Source organism: Uloborus diversus, chromosome 6 (assembly GCF_026930045.1).
Source record: "Uloborus diversus isolate 005 chromosome 6, Udiv.v.3.1, whole genome shotgun sequence".
NCBI lineage: Eukaryota > Metazoa > Arthropoda > Arachnida > Araneae > Uloboridae > Uloborus > Uloborus diversus.
In genome coordinates this window covers 147017928-147035832 of record NC_072736.1, presented here as the reverse complement: position 1 = coordinate 147035832, position 17905 = coordinate 147017928, and the positions used below count along the sequence as shown (strand labels likewise).

The 17905-nt window shown below is 32.8% G+C and overlaps 1 protein-coding gene across 1 annotated transcript in view; it reads left to right on the top strand.

Annotated features, from left to right (window-relative positions):
* Positions 1–17905, top strand: part of LOC129224472 (acidic phospholipase A2-like) — a 106487-nt gene that overhangs the window by 51767 nt on the left and 36815 nt on the right. The window contains exon 2 of the mRNA XM_054858925.1: positions 6216–6296. Within this exon, the coding sequence (XP_054714900.1) occupies positions 6242–6296 (55 nt within the window). The 5' untranslated portion in view covers positions 6216–6241. The remainder of the gene's footprint in view (positions 1–6215; positions 6297–17905) is intronic.

The following is a 17905-nucleotide window of genomic DNA, read 5'->3' as shown; positions in this document are numbered from 1 at the left end:
GCACATAGAGGAGTGTTCAATCATTACAATTTCACCTCTAGTTTTGAAAAATAATTATTTTAAGCTTATAAATTATGTATTTGTTAAGAGTAACTGAAGGGATAGTAACGGAAGGACGAGAAGTCGAAAACAATTTAACTTGGTAAATTTCAACTTAAAAACATTTATTCAGCTAATACAGCAGTCTAAAACAATGATATCTAATCCCTGAGCCAGCTGTTACAGCTCTGAATTCTTTAAATACACAATAATTTTATCATAATCCATAGAACATCTATCTTCTTTCTCAGCAAACGAAAATCTCTCTCATTCCTACATCATTACGCATTCTCAAACAAGTATTTCCATCCCTTCATCTTCTATATGAAGTACCTGTACAACATTGCTTTTTGTTAATTTATTTCCCTTCCATCCAACTAGCAAAACTTGTCCAAACATTAATGAATCCTTCGGCATATTCTTATGATTTGGTGTTTTTGATTCAGCTGTATCTTCACTTTCAACATTATTTATTGACTTTTTAATTCGATCTGTTGACTTTGAAGTGAAATCTCTTTCAATTTGTTGAAGTATTTACTATATTTAATAACATAACTTGTTACAGGATTACAGGATTCAAATAGCTCATATTTTGTGTGTCAGGATGAGAATGGATATTTTTAGATCCTTTTTTCTCCATTTTTTTTGAAAGTTGATCCATAAACTTACTGATCTCTTTATATAGCAGTACGTTTAACGGTTAAATCAATGCTCTCAACAGTCCTTTCCTGTGACTTGTAGCAACAAATCCGAAAGTAGTTTCAATATTGTATTGTTCCAATATAAATTTATTGTTTTTAAGCTAATTTTTCTGCTTGAATTGGCTTGTCATATCACAAATATATCATACCAAAATAATTTTCACATGCTTAGGAGTTTTTAAGCATAGTTTTCATGATTTTCATCACATACAATAGAAGAAATAAAATCACGAAACAGTTTTAAAAAATTTAAATAAAAGTTAAATTTTTAAATAAAAGCATACATAATTTTCGTACAAATATCACGACATAATATAAAATGAAGTCTCCAAAAAGCGTCTGTGTGTTTGAACTCGCAAAACTCGAGAACTACCTGGGCCGATTTCGCTGAAATTTTCACAATTTGTTCCTTAAGTCCTGAAAAGGTTTGCGGACCGGTTCGAAAAAAATTCGATTAATAAACATTTTTTACTCCAGATCTAACTCGACTCGACCTTAGGTCGAAGAACCAAACTTCTATCTCCTTTAGAAAAAAATTACAGACCGTTTTAATTGAAGCTCAAAAATCTGTTCGGCATTCAAATTATTGATGTTTTAATTCACATTGCCATGGTTACGTCTTTTAACTTTTTTCTTTCTCATTTTCATTTTCTAAAGGTCCACAAATTTGGCGACGCATCTGTCAGTAGCGTGTACACGAACCATTTGAAACTGTTTTCGATTCCGTCAATTCTCAAAAACTATTAGATCTTTTCAAAAACTATTAAATCCATATGCTTGAAATTTTGCATATAGCGCTGCCTAGAAGACCAATAGTCCTAAGTTTCACGAATTTTCCTGTTATAGTTATGGAATAATAAGCCATGGGGACATGTTTTCGCCAATTCTGCATATTTTACGATCTACGTTATGATAATTCCCCCGGACAATGTAGAAACTGCGGGAAGATTTAAAGAACTTGAAGTCTTAGCAATTCTCCCGATGGGGTTGTTTCCTTCAGTCAAAAGTAGTACTTTTTGTCACTGAAATTGAAAGAATAAGCAAAAAAAAAATAATAATAATAACATGGATCCTGAAAATACTTTCATTTTCCCAACAGTTATTTTTTAATTTTTTTTTTTTTCAAATGTCCGATTTTTCAAATAAGGCGTGGTCTTGATGACGTCACAAATTATGCTCTTTGACTCATCTTTCTACCACGTTTCCACTTTATGATAATCAAGAAGCGAATTAAATATTGCACTCTACGCTTGCTATCAACCATATCGTTGCCAATACACGTGAGTAAAGATAGGAATTAAATATTTTGCTCTGTGAATGGCAACACTGAAGAGCATTTCATCATTTGTGATGTCATCGGCAGAAGCGTTAAACAATGAAAGCGCACCGATTTAAGTATTTTTTTTAAATATCAAACTTAAACAAATTATTTAAAACATGGTTTTTAAGCATGCTCTTTCAGAAAAAAATACTTTTAAAATTTTGGAAACGACCCCATTGTTAGTTTTCTTCTTTTTTGGATTGTGTTCTTTTGATTTATCATATCGGGAATGGAGCGAATTTTTAAGTAACATTTTTCTTCTCCCTTTTCTTAAATGCACGAGCAAAGCCGTGCGGGTACTGCAAGTTACTTATATATGTTTTAAATGTGACTAAGAACTTTAAATAATAGTTTGTTTTGTACTAGCATTCTAAAATTTTACCCTGTACCAGAGCTTATATAGTTAAATGTCCTTCCGTTAACATTAAAAACCAGATAAATTAAATCTATATTAAAATTCTAACTATACCTCCTTGACAAGGGACATAATTCTGCTTTGCATAAAAAAAACATTAGTTACTATACACAATAGGTTCTTGTTGAACTAACTGAGATGTAGTATTTTGGTAAGGAAAGGATATCAAATTGACACCTTAGTAATGGACCTATTTCACGGTTTTTAAAAAAAATAATTACTTACCAAAAATTGTAACTAGACACTCAAAAGATAAAAGTTAACCTAAATATTATGTGCTGATAACAAGTTTATTGAAGTTACAGTATGTAATAAAAAAAGAGATTTTTTTGCTCTAAAAAACAAAGAGAAAACTAGATTGTGCACTTGATTTTCTAGAAGTCATCAAACTAGTTGGGAAAAACAGGTTAAGATTCAAGAAACTCATAAACTCATTTATTTCTGAAGAGAATGGTATATGGCAAGTGACAGAATATTAAATTTTAAAATTCAAGTGTCATTTCCCCTTTTTCCTGGAATTCACCTATTTACGTTTTCGTTTATTATTTCATTTATTCATTAATTCTTTTATTTACTAATTTATTTAATGAAAAATATCTTTAATGATTAAAAAGAAAGTCCTTCATTAGGAAAAAAACTCATTTCTCACTTTGCCCATGGAAAAAGAAAGTGAAAATTTTCCACCTTTTTTTGGAGGGCAAAAATTTTCTATCAAAAATTAAAAATAATGTTTCAATGGAAGGTTTTCTGTAAAATACATTGTTCTTCTGTAATTTTCAGAACAAATTTCCTATTTGTTCATTTTGAAAAAGTGAGTTATCTTAAGCATTTTACTTTGCCCCACACATTCCCCTATTGTAATTTCTGAAATAAATTTTCAATTTGTTCATTTTGAAAAATGTAATTTATCTCTTTAACTATTTTATTTTACCCCACATTTCCCCTACTTAAATATTTTAAAACAAAAATTGAAATGGTATGCCAAAAAGTTTAAAAGAATATACGAAATAAGTTAAAAGAAAAAAAAGAGTCAATAACACCTAACACATTATTATTATTATTATTATTTTAAGTTTTTGAAGCAGTTTTTTCTATGTCCTAGCATTTTCTCTGACAATTACGTTTAGTTATAATTATAATGCAAGAAGTGTGCCTTTTAGTGTACACTATTTGCGTAACCGTTGGTTTTATTGTAGTTTATTATAATATATACATTTGTAAATGTTGGAAAGTTTCTTAGTCCCCTGATACTGTTCGACTCACTGTAGCAGTTGCTCTTATATCCTCCCCTTTTATTTTTTAGACACATTTTACAATTTGTTTTATAATTTTACCTAAATATTTCCTATGTTTTATCTAAATCCCAATGTTTTTCGTTATACCCGTTAATGCAGAACCTCTGGTAATGATAATGAGAATACGTCTTCTATTTTATTATTTTCTTTTTTCATTCTGAATGTTTTAATGAGTTATAAAAAATACTCGGTCAAGATGCACATTAGCATGCCGTATGATGAATGTGGGCACACACGTTTACGTGCTAAAATAAAATTATTGTTCAACATGTAATAACAAATGAATTTCGTACAATGGGCACTCACTAAAATCGTCATTTTCACGATATGGAAATTCTACAAATTTTTCCCTTAGAAGAAAATCTGCAAAACATTTTTCAAAAAGTATATTAAAAGGAATGTTAATAAAAATAAAATAATAATATTTATCTATTTTTGTCGGGAAATGTGGGGTAAAGTGAAATAGAAAATATTACTTAGCTTTTAAAAAATGAACCAATTGGAAATGTGTTTAAGTTACTGTACATAAAGAAAGATTATTGTATTTCATAATAAAACTTTTATTTAAACATTATTTTTTGTTTGTTTTTGGCAGCAAATTTGAGCTTTTAAAAAAATAAATAAATAAATAAAAGTGGAAACTTTTCTTTTTTTCTCTTTCTTTTTTTTTTCTTTTTCTTTTTTTTTTTTTGGTATGGGACAAAGTGGAAAATAAAATATTTTTCTTATGAAGTATTTTCTATTTGATTGTAAAAAATATTTTTGATCAAATTACTGAGTAATTAAAAGGAGGAATGAGTAACTGAAAAGATAATGAAACAATAAATGAATAAATAAATAAATATATGAACTAATATATCAAAAAAATAAACGAGTCAATAAAATAGTAAATGAATATGAACATGAGTGAATGAATGAATAAATAAGTGAATTATTAAATGAAGAAATGTTTTTTAATTTATTAATAAAGGAATACGTAAGTGATTTAGTAAAGGATTGAATGAATGAATGGAATGAACAATTTCACTTTGCCCCATCCACTTTGGCCAGCATGCACTCGACTACTTATGCAAAGTATTTAAAATACAAATAAGCTTAATATCAGCTAAATAAATACTGTACCGAATATTAGTAGGTCTCAATTCATATTTGAAATTATAATAATAGGAATTTTATCATTCAGTAATACCAAAAATATTTTTTGACTTGGAATAAAATATTACAATTTGAGGATCAATTTTTGAAAATTGCATGTTTTATGATACGCTTTGATCCTTAGAGGTAGTTTTATTCTGACTAGAATAGATTACATCATGTGTTAGTACATAGTTAAAATATTACTAGATAGGTGGCGCTAAAGGTAGAGTAAATATTTCACCATTTCACTTTGTACTGGTATTTCACTTTGCCTCACAGTCCCCTACTTGCTTAAAATACATTTACTTGAAAGTTCGCTGGAAGAGAAAAATTTACAAAAATTAAAGTATTCTTTAAAAATACTGTGAAAATATGAAATGAATAATTTCAATCGGGTGAGGTGGGGTTAAGGTGACGTGGGGCACTTTGGGACAAAGTGGGAGGTCAAATTTGTTGCAAAAAAGTGCGATATCAATAGTGGACAACCCCTTATGAATTTTATTTGCTGTCACATTTCATATTCATTCTTGCTTTGTCAATAAATTCTAATCTGCCGGTGTTAGTACCTTAACCATTTGAGGCACGGTGACTTGTTTAAGGCCACAATTTTTCAATTTCTTTCAGCCAACAGACACAGTGGCTTCAACAAGTGACTTTAAAAAAAAAAAAAAGATTTCCTCAAACGAAGCTACCAAACTCAAACAGTCCAGCCGCCCCCAATTTTATGCATTCTTTGTTAAATCCTAGAGAAATCGAGTTATCTAAAACCAGGTGACGGAACGACAACAGTTTGAAGACAATAGATTTAGACTTAAGAGGAAATAAACGTTTGAAAGAGTAAGTAAACTCTTCAAAAAAGAAAAAGAAAAAAAAAGAGTGAAAGAAAATAAAGAAGGAAAGAAAAGAAAACTAAAAACTGCGTAAGGATGCCCTTGTGTCTCGTGGTAGACATTTTCCTTCATCACAAAAATAAAACAAGTGGAAAACTGATGTTTTGTATAAAATTCCTTCAGTGGGCGCATCAGACAAACAGCAGATTACTGAGAATAATTTTCACATAGCACTTCCTGCGTTGCAAATAGGCACTCAAATCTGCCTACAAATTAGAAAGACTGCTTCCTATTGGTATACGCAGCGGGATGGAGAATTTGTATCAAGAAAGTTTCCCCGCTATAGGAAGAAAAAGTGGAATTAGTTCCACTCCATAGAAGACGGTGAGAGCTACAAGTTGCGGTGCTCGTATTTGGGTCATTTCTTGTTTCTTACCGCTGCTCTTCGATCACAATCTGTTTTCACTTTTAATTCAGGAAGTCCGAGGTGCGTCGGTGGCAACATGGTCCTGGGCATGGGCGCGACGTCCTGGGCGGTCCTGGGGATGCTTCTGTGCGGTGAGTACATGACGCTTTCGTTTTTACCTTATTTTCCTTCCTTTCTTTCTCTTTTTTTTTTTTTTTTTTGGAAATAGCATCTATTGAATTGTTGTATTTCACGTGGGAGGTATTTTTTGGGCATAATCCACTGACCACAATCAAATTATTCGGGAGATCAATTATAATGTCTCGAGTTCGAGTAGTTTATTATTAATTATTTATTTATTTATTTATTTATTTGGAATGATTGGCAGGGGTGCTCCGATGGGAGCTCGTAGCGACCCCCCAAAAGTTCCTTATTTTGTACATTTTGTCCAACGATTCGGAAAATTGAAAGATACTAGGGCAGAATTGCAATTTTTCCCCATGCTTATAATGTATATATTTTCTCATTAGATGTAGGTGCGCGTTCATAATCGTAGTTTATGATTCGGTAAAATTTAAAATTTTATTTGGCAAACTGAGAATTTTCCTCCTTCCAAAAAATTTACGTTCGGGACGCCCCTGATGATTGGTTGTCAAGTGTTTTTTTTTTTTTTTTTTTCAAATTTTTATTCATCGAGTAAGTTTTTCGAATAAATTTTATCAAGTGAGTCTTAAATTGTTGGTCCTTTGAGAGCTGCTTTCAAAAGATTCATTATGGAGCGCGATTCTTTCAAATCATCAATTTCTGAGAGCAGTTGCAAAGATTCGGTTTTCATTTATTTCATAATCGAAGGCCTTGTTATCGAGTGATTATTCTTTTCGATTGATTTTATAGTCAATAGATCTGCTATCGAGAGTTTTTTTTTTTTATTTTTTGTTTTCAAATGATTCAGTTATTGAAGAATTTCACATTCGAAAGACTGGCTATGATGTTTCGTTTCGAGTGATTGTTTGGAATAATTAATTATTGAGTAATTCTCTCAATGATTTCTTAATAGACGGGTCGGTTACCGAGTGATACCTTCCAATTATTTTATAATCGCATGGTCGTGTATCGAGTTATGTTTTAAAAGTATTTATAGTTTACGAACAGCTAATCGAGTGATTCTTTTTTATAATTCAGTAATCAAGTGATTATAATTGAGTGAGTTTATCATCAAACTATTGGATACAATGTTTTGGTTTTGATTTTTTTTAAAATGATTGAATACAACTTGATTCCATCCAATGATTTTACAATCAATTGGTTGATTATCGAGTTAGTCTTTCAAATGATTTCCTAACAGAATAAATGGTTGCCGAATGAATCTTTCAAAGAATTTTATTGTCGCATGGTAGATTATCAAGTAGTTCTTTCAAATTATTTGGCTACTAAATGACTCTATCGAATACATAAAATGCACCGCCAGCTCAGTCATTCCATCCGAGGACTGCAGTTTCGTGCTTATTAGCACTTATGCGCCCGGAATAGGGAGTGACTGAGCTGGAGGTGAAAAACTTCTTAAGGGAACCAAGATAGCACAATAAACAAGTAGTTAATATAGAATTAGCACAGACCAGACGAGTGACCGAAGCAATGGTTCGGTAATCTGTCGAATAGTTATCTGATCTAATGATTGATTATAACGTTTCGTTTTTGAGTCATCCTTTCGAAATACCCTTTCGAAATAATATCATTGATTTCATAATCGAATGGTCGGATCTAGAGTGATTCTTTACGATGAATTTATAACTGAAGGATGGCTTATCGTGTGATTCGTTAAATGATTTTGGTACCAGGCCCGACATTTCAATTTTTCTTGAAGAAAGGGGGCAAGGATGTATATTTAATGCAAATTTTATCGGAAAGCAACGATAACCTAGAGTTAACCTATGTTAAAACATTTTTTAAAAAGGCATCTCTTTCTACTAGCTTCAAAAAATTTTAAGCATTGAAATCTATCATTTATTTCGAAAGTATGCCACAACCTGTAGATGACTTGTGGACTTGTACCGCTGAAACACCACTTAAAAATATACCACACTGACCGAATCATCAACCACATCACAGAAGTTCACTGTAAAAGAGGTTATAACAAATATGATTCTTGATTTCAAATGCTGGTGGCGGTGCCTTATTAGAAAAAATGTATCATCAAAAGTCTTGTATGGAAAAAACAAAACAAGAAAAAATGCAATTTTAGGTATCTAATTGCAAGTTGGACAAAGTTGGACAACTGGTGAAGTTAAATTATCTTAATTCATTGGTAATTTAAGCAAATTCATATTTGCTTTGTGAAAGAGGAAGATGCAGACATTAAGAAAATGTTGTACAATGTGAAGTACAACACAATAAGGGACTTTTTGGCTTTTTCTGAAGAAATTTGTTTGTAACCCAGCAGATTGTACTGATCCAGAGGAGGATTTCTGAATTTATAGCAGGGGCGACCCGAGCTTAAATTTTTGGTAGGGCGGAAGTTTGCCGAATTTAACTCTAAATTTCGCCGAATCATGATAATATTGCCGAATTCAACTACAAGTTTTGCCGAATGATGATAATTTTGCCGAATTGTCAGACAAAATGTGCCGAAAAGGAAATTTTTGATAGGTCACAGTGACCTTTCGTGACCTCCTATTGGGGTGTCCCAGATTTATGGATCTAGTTCAGCTACTAAATTTACTTTGTTAACTTTTTTACTATTGAGGTGGCCAAAATATCTATATCCATTTAATTTGTAATAAAAATAATGCACTTTATTTCAAGTTTTTAACGAAGAATTATAGTGATTTTCTCCTTGTTAAAGTAATGAAAAGTATTTTTAAATGTTTTTGTCCGAAAACAAGTCAGATGAAAATTTTAATTATTCTTTTAATGAAACAAGAAATGTTATAATCCCATAGAAGTGATGAAATCTTAAGTCAACTGCCATATTCTAAGGGGAGGGGGGGGGGGGGAGAGCCCTCCTATATGTCAGAAAAATATTTAAAAAAGTAATAATATTTTCGTCTTCCTGTAAAACTAGTTTTGATGGAAATGATCGGTACTCGAACCAGGGTTGTCAAGTTTTTGACAGCTGGAGGTTTTATCCGGTTTTAACCGTCGGTTTTTAACGTCATATCAAAACCCCCCTTTTTTACATGGTTTTTGACTTTAATTGTCAAAAACTAAATTTCTCTAAAAAACTTATCTAAAATTGATATTAACAACAAAATTACTAGTGATTCTTAGTTTTGTATATTTTGATTTCATACATTAAAGGAAACTTTTCGATTGTTATAGATTTTTAAAATGATGCACAGTAAAGAAATCCCAAACATATTGAAGTTCATTATCGGAAAAGAAGTTCAAGTAACATTACATAAATTTTTTCATACAATTCGGAAACCCTAACAATAACTAAACTTTACTATCTAGCATAAAACCTTATTTTCTCCTAAAAAGAGAACTATTCAGCTTAATGGCATTTTAAACAAAATTTATTTGCTTTTATTCTTTCTTAATCCATTATTACCTTTGTTATCTCAATTCACTTCAATGCGCGCTGATAATTTCCTGTTGGAACAAATTACAAGTATTGTTTCTTTGGCTTTTTTTTACCAGCGTTCATATCTTTTCATTCATCTTTTTACTTGGGTTGAAGTTTTTCCTCCATCAAGACTGCATGCCCTAAAAAATGCAATCTGCGGCATGACCCTTCCTTGTTGATGACCCCTGATTAACAGCCATATTCTCCAGCAGATTTGAACCTCAGTCAGACACCTGAGCCGTCGATTGAAGCCAAATCTTTAATTATTTATTTTAATGTTTCAATATCTAAAATTTCTTAAGACATCTGATCGAATAACTGCAGAATTTATCAGTAATTATCTGTTAGAACAGGGCCGCTGAGAGCCAAGGCGGGCTCCCAGTCAGTACACTGTAGAAAATTTTGTGTAACCTTATTCCATAAAATTGTGTAATTAGGGAGAATGTTGTACTTTGGGATACTTTACACATTTTAATTTTTAACGTCAGTTATTTGAATCAAATTAAAAATCTAAAAGTCACATTAAAATACCCTAACATACTTCTATGCAATATATTTTTCTTCTATGAGTATTACTTCTATGCTTTAATTTAGACAGTTTGAAAATAAAATGTTGTCTGCCATTTAGAGTAAAAAGTCTAAGCTGTCCCAAGGTACACATCCAATTGTATCTTGGGACACATCCTGTTGTACTATGGGAAAGTCTTCATGATTCGGGAAACAGCCATATACTACTTGAACCAATTTTGCACCAGAAAACAAATAAATAAATAAATAAATAAATATTTTTTTTTGCATGATAGTGAATTAAATCACGAATACTTAATTATGAATAATGAATTATGAATTATTATCTAACATTAAATTTGTTTAAAAGACTACATAAGATTAGAACATTGCTCCATGTTCCTAAGCATATCTTAAGTTTTAAGAACCATGCATATGTTGTACTTTGGAACGTGTCCTAAGGTACAAAATGTTTGACTGTCCCAAGGTACAATCACCACGTGGTTTAAGAAAAACCAAAATAATGGCTAATCTAGATGTACTATCATTATTTTTTCATAAGCAAAATATTTAAAGTGCTTCTCTTTCATAACAAAATAAAATTCAATTGATCAAATTTACAAATACTAAGACAGAAAATGAAATAAAAACTAGTATGTTGTGGCCATCACGAAACTTTCTTCTATATTTTTCTTTTTTTTTCTTTTTTTTCTTTCTAATCCCTCCCCATGCTTGACGAGGAAGCAATACTCAAAAAACAAAAACAAAAATACACATGCAAAAACTTGACGACCATCCCAATGTCTGAATTATTGCAAAAGCAAAGCAAAGAGCGAAAATTGAAAGTTATTTTAAAAGCCTTGCTTGAATTAATAACAAATGTTTTATTTGTTAACAAACATAAGATGGCAACAGTTAAAAATTTTAAATCATTGAAATACTATTTCCGATCATTTCCATACAATTAAAATCACGAGAAATACGCAGACGACAATCTATTACGATTTATCTTTCTTATTGTTGCATTAATAAAGCTATTTTTATTCAAAAAAAAATCAACACCTCTTGGAGCGATTGGCGTCAAAATTGAACTAAAGCCTGTTTACATATGGATTCACATATACTCCAAATTTCAACCAGAACGTAGCAATACTTCTTGAGATAGGGCACTCACAAAGGAAAAAAAGAACGGGCGATTGCACTACCCCCTTTATAGCTGTTGACACCAAAATAAAATCAGCTCTTATACCCACAAACGGCTACTTGCCGATAAATTTTTCTTTCATTCCGTTCATTATTTCTTGAGATATAGCAGTCACAATTGACGACAAAACACCGCTCTATAGCTCAACCCCCGTTTGAGTTATTGACACCAAAATTGAATCAGCACCTGTTCCTGTTAATGGCAACATATGGACCAAATTTTGTTTGATTCCGCCAGTTACTTCCTGAGGAATAGCAAGCACGCGTAACTCAAAAAACGTCCCATTGCTCCACCCCCCTTGGAGGAATTCGCGCCAAAAACCAATGGGCACAAATTCACATAGGGGCACATATGTGTACCAAATTTCGTTCGATTTCATGCGGTAGTTTTTGCTGTAGAGCAGCCACAAAAAACTGGTCACGCACAGACGTGACACACACACATACACACACACACACATACACACACACATACACACACACAGACAGACAGACATTTTCCAAAAATAGTCGAAATGGACTCAGCACACCTTAAAACGTTCGAATCCGTCAAAATTCGAAATTCGAAAATTTGCACGAATCCAATACTTTCTTCTATATATTAGATATAGAAGAAAGTAATGAAGAAAATATTTACTTTGGAGTTATGAAATTTTCTTTTTCCCACAAAATCGTCATTTTTACTCATTTGATGCTGATTTTTACTATGGCACCATATAGTAGTGAAGGTTACTATTAGAGATTACAAAAACATGGCTGCCAAAAATAGATTCGTAGAAGTTAGCAATGTTCCAAGGTACAACACTCTCCCCTACTCTATAAAATCTTACTCCATAAAGGAGGCAGCTTAGCTGACTCCACTGCTCTGGAGTAACTTAACTGATATAACTGGTGTCAAGTTACACATCGCCTGTGGAAGGTTATACCATGGTAATGTAACTATAGCGTAACGTCGCACTCATTTCTGCGTAAAAAGTTACACCAGAATTTTCTGTATGCTTACAGAGAAAATGCTTGAAAGGTTACACATGAGCAAAAATTAAGCTTTCATCTGATTTTCTTGAACGGGTACTCATTTTTAATTGAAAGTAGACTTACAAGTTCATAATTCTATAGTTTAAATTATCCAGATATATTAAATGATTAAGTAATAATTTCTTTTTATACGTTTTAAATTGAAAGTACAAAAATTAAAAGTAGGTTACAATACTTGAAATTTCGTTAAAAAAACGTCATCCAAGAAACCCCACCCCTTCTTTCGGGCTCTTGCGTTTAAGTAATCGTTTGTTCAAGATTTATCAAGTTAATGCTTTTGAACAACTAATGTAAATCAATTACTTATTTAGTTTAACATACAGACAGTCAGAACCCACAACGTGAATCTCACAGTCAGGTCGCAAAGCAACTGCTTTTACCGCTCGGCCACAAAGGCCGGTTTTCGTTTCGCTAATAAGAGTTTCCCTGCTTTGCACCTATTTTGATCTCTACGCATGCGCTTTGAATTCTACTGAAACCATTGTACAAGGTTCCTCAGCTTTTGCAGAAGCAGAGTCTTATTCAAATGAGCGGAATACGCGCATCAAATTTTTACTTTTCCCCCTTATTCACATAGATTCGTCTTATCTGAACGTTTGAAAATTCCGTGCAATCCGTGGTTGGACATGGTTAACGTTACATGGCAAAAATTGAGCAACAGGCTTTATGCCCACCATCATTAAAGAAAACGAGCTGATGTGTGCATCACATGAATCCCTTTTACTCCAATTTAATGTCATTTCCCCATTATTGGCATTTTTAATGTTATTCAATAGTTTACTCTCTAAATATCACCAACAGTGGCCAAATTGAAACCAAATTTAAAAAAAAAAAATCGCCAAATTTGTCGCCAAGTCGCGATATATCGCCAAGTGTCCGCCAAATTCTAACACCACTTGAGTTTACATCGAAATTAACGATGATTTCCCCCCAAAAAGGGGCAAAAGACCCTTTTAGAAACACTCGAATGCAACCAACTGTCTACGTGTGGTCGAGTCGAAAAAAAAAACAACTCAACATTCATTCGGGGGTGAGCAAAATGGAAATTAAGGTCGATTTTTGAGTGAAAATTTTTTCGCGAATGCAATACTTCCTTTTTTGTAAAAGGAAGTAAAAATACCTGGACCTTTCCTTACGTATTTATCTTCACTATAAGTACGTAAGTTCTTCAGAGTGATCCAGAAGCGGGCGTACCCCCTACTCCCTTTGTTTTAAACACAATGTTAAATATGGTTGAATGTTTATTTCACACATTTAAATTAAAAACCTAAGGGTCATAAACATCGGTAGAAAACCATTCATGTCGTAACACAGCTGAATTCTGTGCCATGTTCTCGCAGGTTTTGTGCTAAAATTCTCCGAATCCCCCGAAACTCAGCAAAACATCTGCGAGAACCTGGTGCAGAATTCATCTGTGTTAAAGCGGGTGCCCACCTAGAGGGGGTCATGACACAGACTGCATCATTAAAATTTTTAGGAGGGGGGGTGTTAAGAGGTAATTTTTACTTTTTTTAGGGGGCTCTTGCTTTTTTTTTGGGGGGGGGGAGTGACATTTAGGGGAGTGCGCCCTTGCTCTTAGAGGGGTGGGCATCCATGGCTACAACGTGGATGGTGTTCCACTGATGTTTATGACTTTTTGAACTTTTAATTTAACTGTTTATAATAAACATTCATTCATAATTAACATAATATAGGAAATACAGGGGGGGGGGGGAATACGCCGATTTCCTGATACTCTATAGAGTGTTTGCGATGTAGTAGCCTTGGCAACATTACAAAACATTCGTTTTTCCCTTTTTATATCAACCAAGAATTAACGACAAAAAAAAAAAAAAAAAAAAAAAAAAAAAAAAAAAAAAAAAAAAAACGAGTCAATTCTAAAAAAAATTTAACTTGTAGCATGACGTTTTTTGATGATTCAAAAACAATTATTTTTCAAAATAAACAGCATAATTTCTGTATGGAAATGTACTAACTCATTATGTACCCTTTCTTCAACCCTTTTGACACTAAAACCTACTTCCTTAGACAATTTAAGAGCACTTATTTGTCGATAAACCGGAAGAATGGTGAGCCATTTTGAATAGAGAGTCGAGATTGACAGGTGTTTATGATAGAATTCGTTATTCTTCGTCTTTCCACTAACATTATCCAAATGCGGAAGGTAAAATAACCTGTCTACAAAATGGATTTGAAGTCTATTTAAATTTCTTCAAGATCGAAATTAATGAATGGTGTTTTTCTTTTTACTTCCTTCTACGAAGTAAAGGAGGAATTTTTATCGCGAAAAAAATTTCACCCAAAAATCGGCCTTAATTTCCATTTTGCTTGCCCCCGAATGAATATTGATTTTTTTTCCAACCCGACCCCACTTGAATATATGCCTAAGAACGTATAAACACCCGAAATTGACGATCCCCGAATTAATTGCAACGAGTTTTCTCGTGACGTCTGTATGTACGTTTGTATGTGTGTATGTATGTCGCATAACTCAAAAAAGGTATGTCCTAGAAAGTTGAAATTTGGTACATAGACTCCTGATGGGGTTTAGTTGTGCACCGCCCCTTTTGGTTGCACTCGGATGTTCCAAAGGGGGTCTTTTACACCTTTTTTGGGGGAAATCATTGTTAATTTCAATGCAAACTCAAGTGGAGTTATAATTTGGCAAACACTTGGTGATATATCGCCAAGCTTTTGGTCACCAAGTTTTTTCGCCAATTTGGCTTCAAATTTGGCGGTTCTTTTTTAAATCTGGTTTTATTTTGGCCACTATTGGCGCTATTCAGAGAACATTAAAATGTCCAATATTGGGAAAACTAATCTGCATAAAACTTTTTTTGCTTCAGTTCACAACAAACTTGGGGTAAAAATATTTACTCCAAGTTTCTTTGCTTACTCCTGGGCACTATTATCATTAAAGTGGCGTAAAAGGGAGTCATGTGATACAAACATCAGCTCGTTTTCGTTTGTAGTCTAGTTCCTGTTACTTCTGTTTCAGATACTTTTATTTTAGTATCTAATCGAACATTATAATGATTACAATAAGAAAAAAAATAATCCATAACATCTGTAATTACATGAAAATGAATATGGGTGAGACAAACTTCATCAAATATAGTAGTATATATATTTTAAAGATTTTTAAAAAAATTTAAATATCTTTTGAAGCATCATTATATTTGAGGAGAAGTAAATTACAGCTGAAATGTAGTGAAAACACACATTAAAGTAAAAAAAATGAACACAGCGATGACACGCTATACTAAGAAATTGAAGCCGGAAGTTGAACCGATGACCGTGACCAAATGAGTCAAAAGCAGGAGTGAAGTCATGTGCAGTTTCGTGCCTCATTGGCTACACCAAAAGATAATATGTAATGAAAACACGGGGTTATGAAAATAACAAGCAAAGTTTCATTTCTCATTTCTCCAATCAACAAAGCATTCCCCCCCCCCTCTCCTACAAAATATAAAAAAGAGTAATAAGAATTAAAATACGTATTAACAATCCTAACAAAAGGAAAATTATGCCCCTTCCCCCCAAAAAAGAACTTGATTAAATAGCGCATTACCGTTCGAACAAAACGAAAATCCCGCTTTCTCTCGAAAAAAATGAATTGAATACAAGTATGCATTAAAACTGAAACAAAATATAACCCTCCTCTCCCACCCAAAACCCCCGTTACAATAAAAATAAACTGAACTCAGTGGAACCCATGGGGGCAACAGCCAATGGGGCCAAGGCCTGCTGTGTCTCAATTTTCTTGACCGATCGCTTGGGGTGCAAAACAGGTGTTTCGGTTAAGTGATGAGCTGAACGCGGAGTACCCGCGAATAGACAGAACAACATCGTCTCCTTTAATATGCGAATATACTATTGATTCCATTTATTCAATTCTCTGCTACTGTGTGCAGTCCTAAACAACACATCTTTGCTTTGTCTCCGTAATATAATCTGAAGCTCAGCATCCGAAGTATAATCTCAATATTCTTTTTTTTTTTTTTTTTTTTCAATTTAATAGCATTGACAGCACGATTTTTTTCACTAACTTCGGTACTACCGATTTTTCGTCCTGACCGTTGTCACCAAATCAAAAGCTGTGGTTTGGCTAGATTACCAGCACAAGTGTTGCGAATTTTAAGATCGTACCACTGATGTTGATTTTTGTCTCGTTTAGTGGCTTGTCTTATTTATTTGGCGGCTTATTTTGCATTTATTGGAAGTTTTACTCTTGTTTAATGGTTAGTTAAATTTTGTTTCGGCGGATAATTTTAAATTACACACTTTTGAAATTGCACCACAATCCTTTGCAAACAAATTTCATAAAATGGCTTACCAAAATTTAATGTCTTTTGAAATCGTTCCAAAAATGCTCATTATCGAAAGTTTTTTTGAAGACTAGATTGGCGACTTTCGGAACAGCACCAAAGAAAAAGAAAATCATAACTGATGGTTTCTTTAATTGCTTTTTGCAAGTTTAGTAGCATTCATAATCGACAAAATCTTGAGTAAATACTCAACACCTACGTATTTTCAAGATTGAAGTAACAGTAAAACCCCGATTTTACATTTCTCAATGGACAACGTTGGAAAAACGTTAAATTCGAAAAAAACATAGAAAGCAAAAATCAAGTAAAACAAAAATTAAGGGAGTAAAGATGACTCTTTCAAAAGGTATATCTATATTTTATGAAAACAAAATAGCTAAATATACAATTTTAGATCATTTTAACAAGTTGTTAGTTGTGAACCCGTGTGTTTAGGTTGAAAATAGTCCGTCAGTGGATTGTTTTTTAATTATTAAGTTCAAAAGCTAATACAGCATCTTCCAGGCGAAATACTTTTCAAGTGTTTTTCCTTGTCTTTATGAGAAAGAAAATATTCCTTCACCATTTATAAGCTCTTCAACAATATAATATTGAGAGAAGGGACGGTTCTTGTTCATCTTCATTGGCGGGCAAAAAGTTCATAAGGTCGACTATAAATGGAGCAGTAGCATTTCTGTTTTCTTAGATTAACTTTCAACAACGTGTATTATCCGGTGTTGCATACAATCAGGGTTAAATTAACGTTATTAGTATACGGAAAAACTGGAACCTGAAGAAAGAAACGTGAAATGCGGGGAGAACGTAGATTCGGGGGACGTAAAATCGAGGTTTCACTGAAAAAGTATGAAGTTTAGTCTAATATTTTCGCAAAATAAACTACAAAAAGTTAAACAGATTTTTTCGTTAAGATTTAAAACTAGAAATGGCTGGTTGGTAAGGAAATTTGTTTACGGAAAGGGAGAAACTGAAGGCACTTAGCGTGACTGCACGAACATAAATGTTTTAACTTTGAATTTCCCTCAAGCGCACTTATGACCAACGCTCTTCGTGAGTCCAACAAAAAGGAGAGATTCATTTTCCCATTTTTATTCACAAATTATAGCGGCCATAGCTTTGACTTATG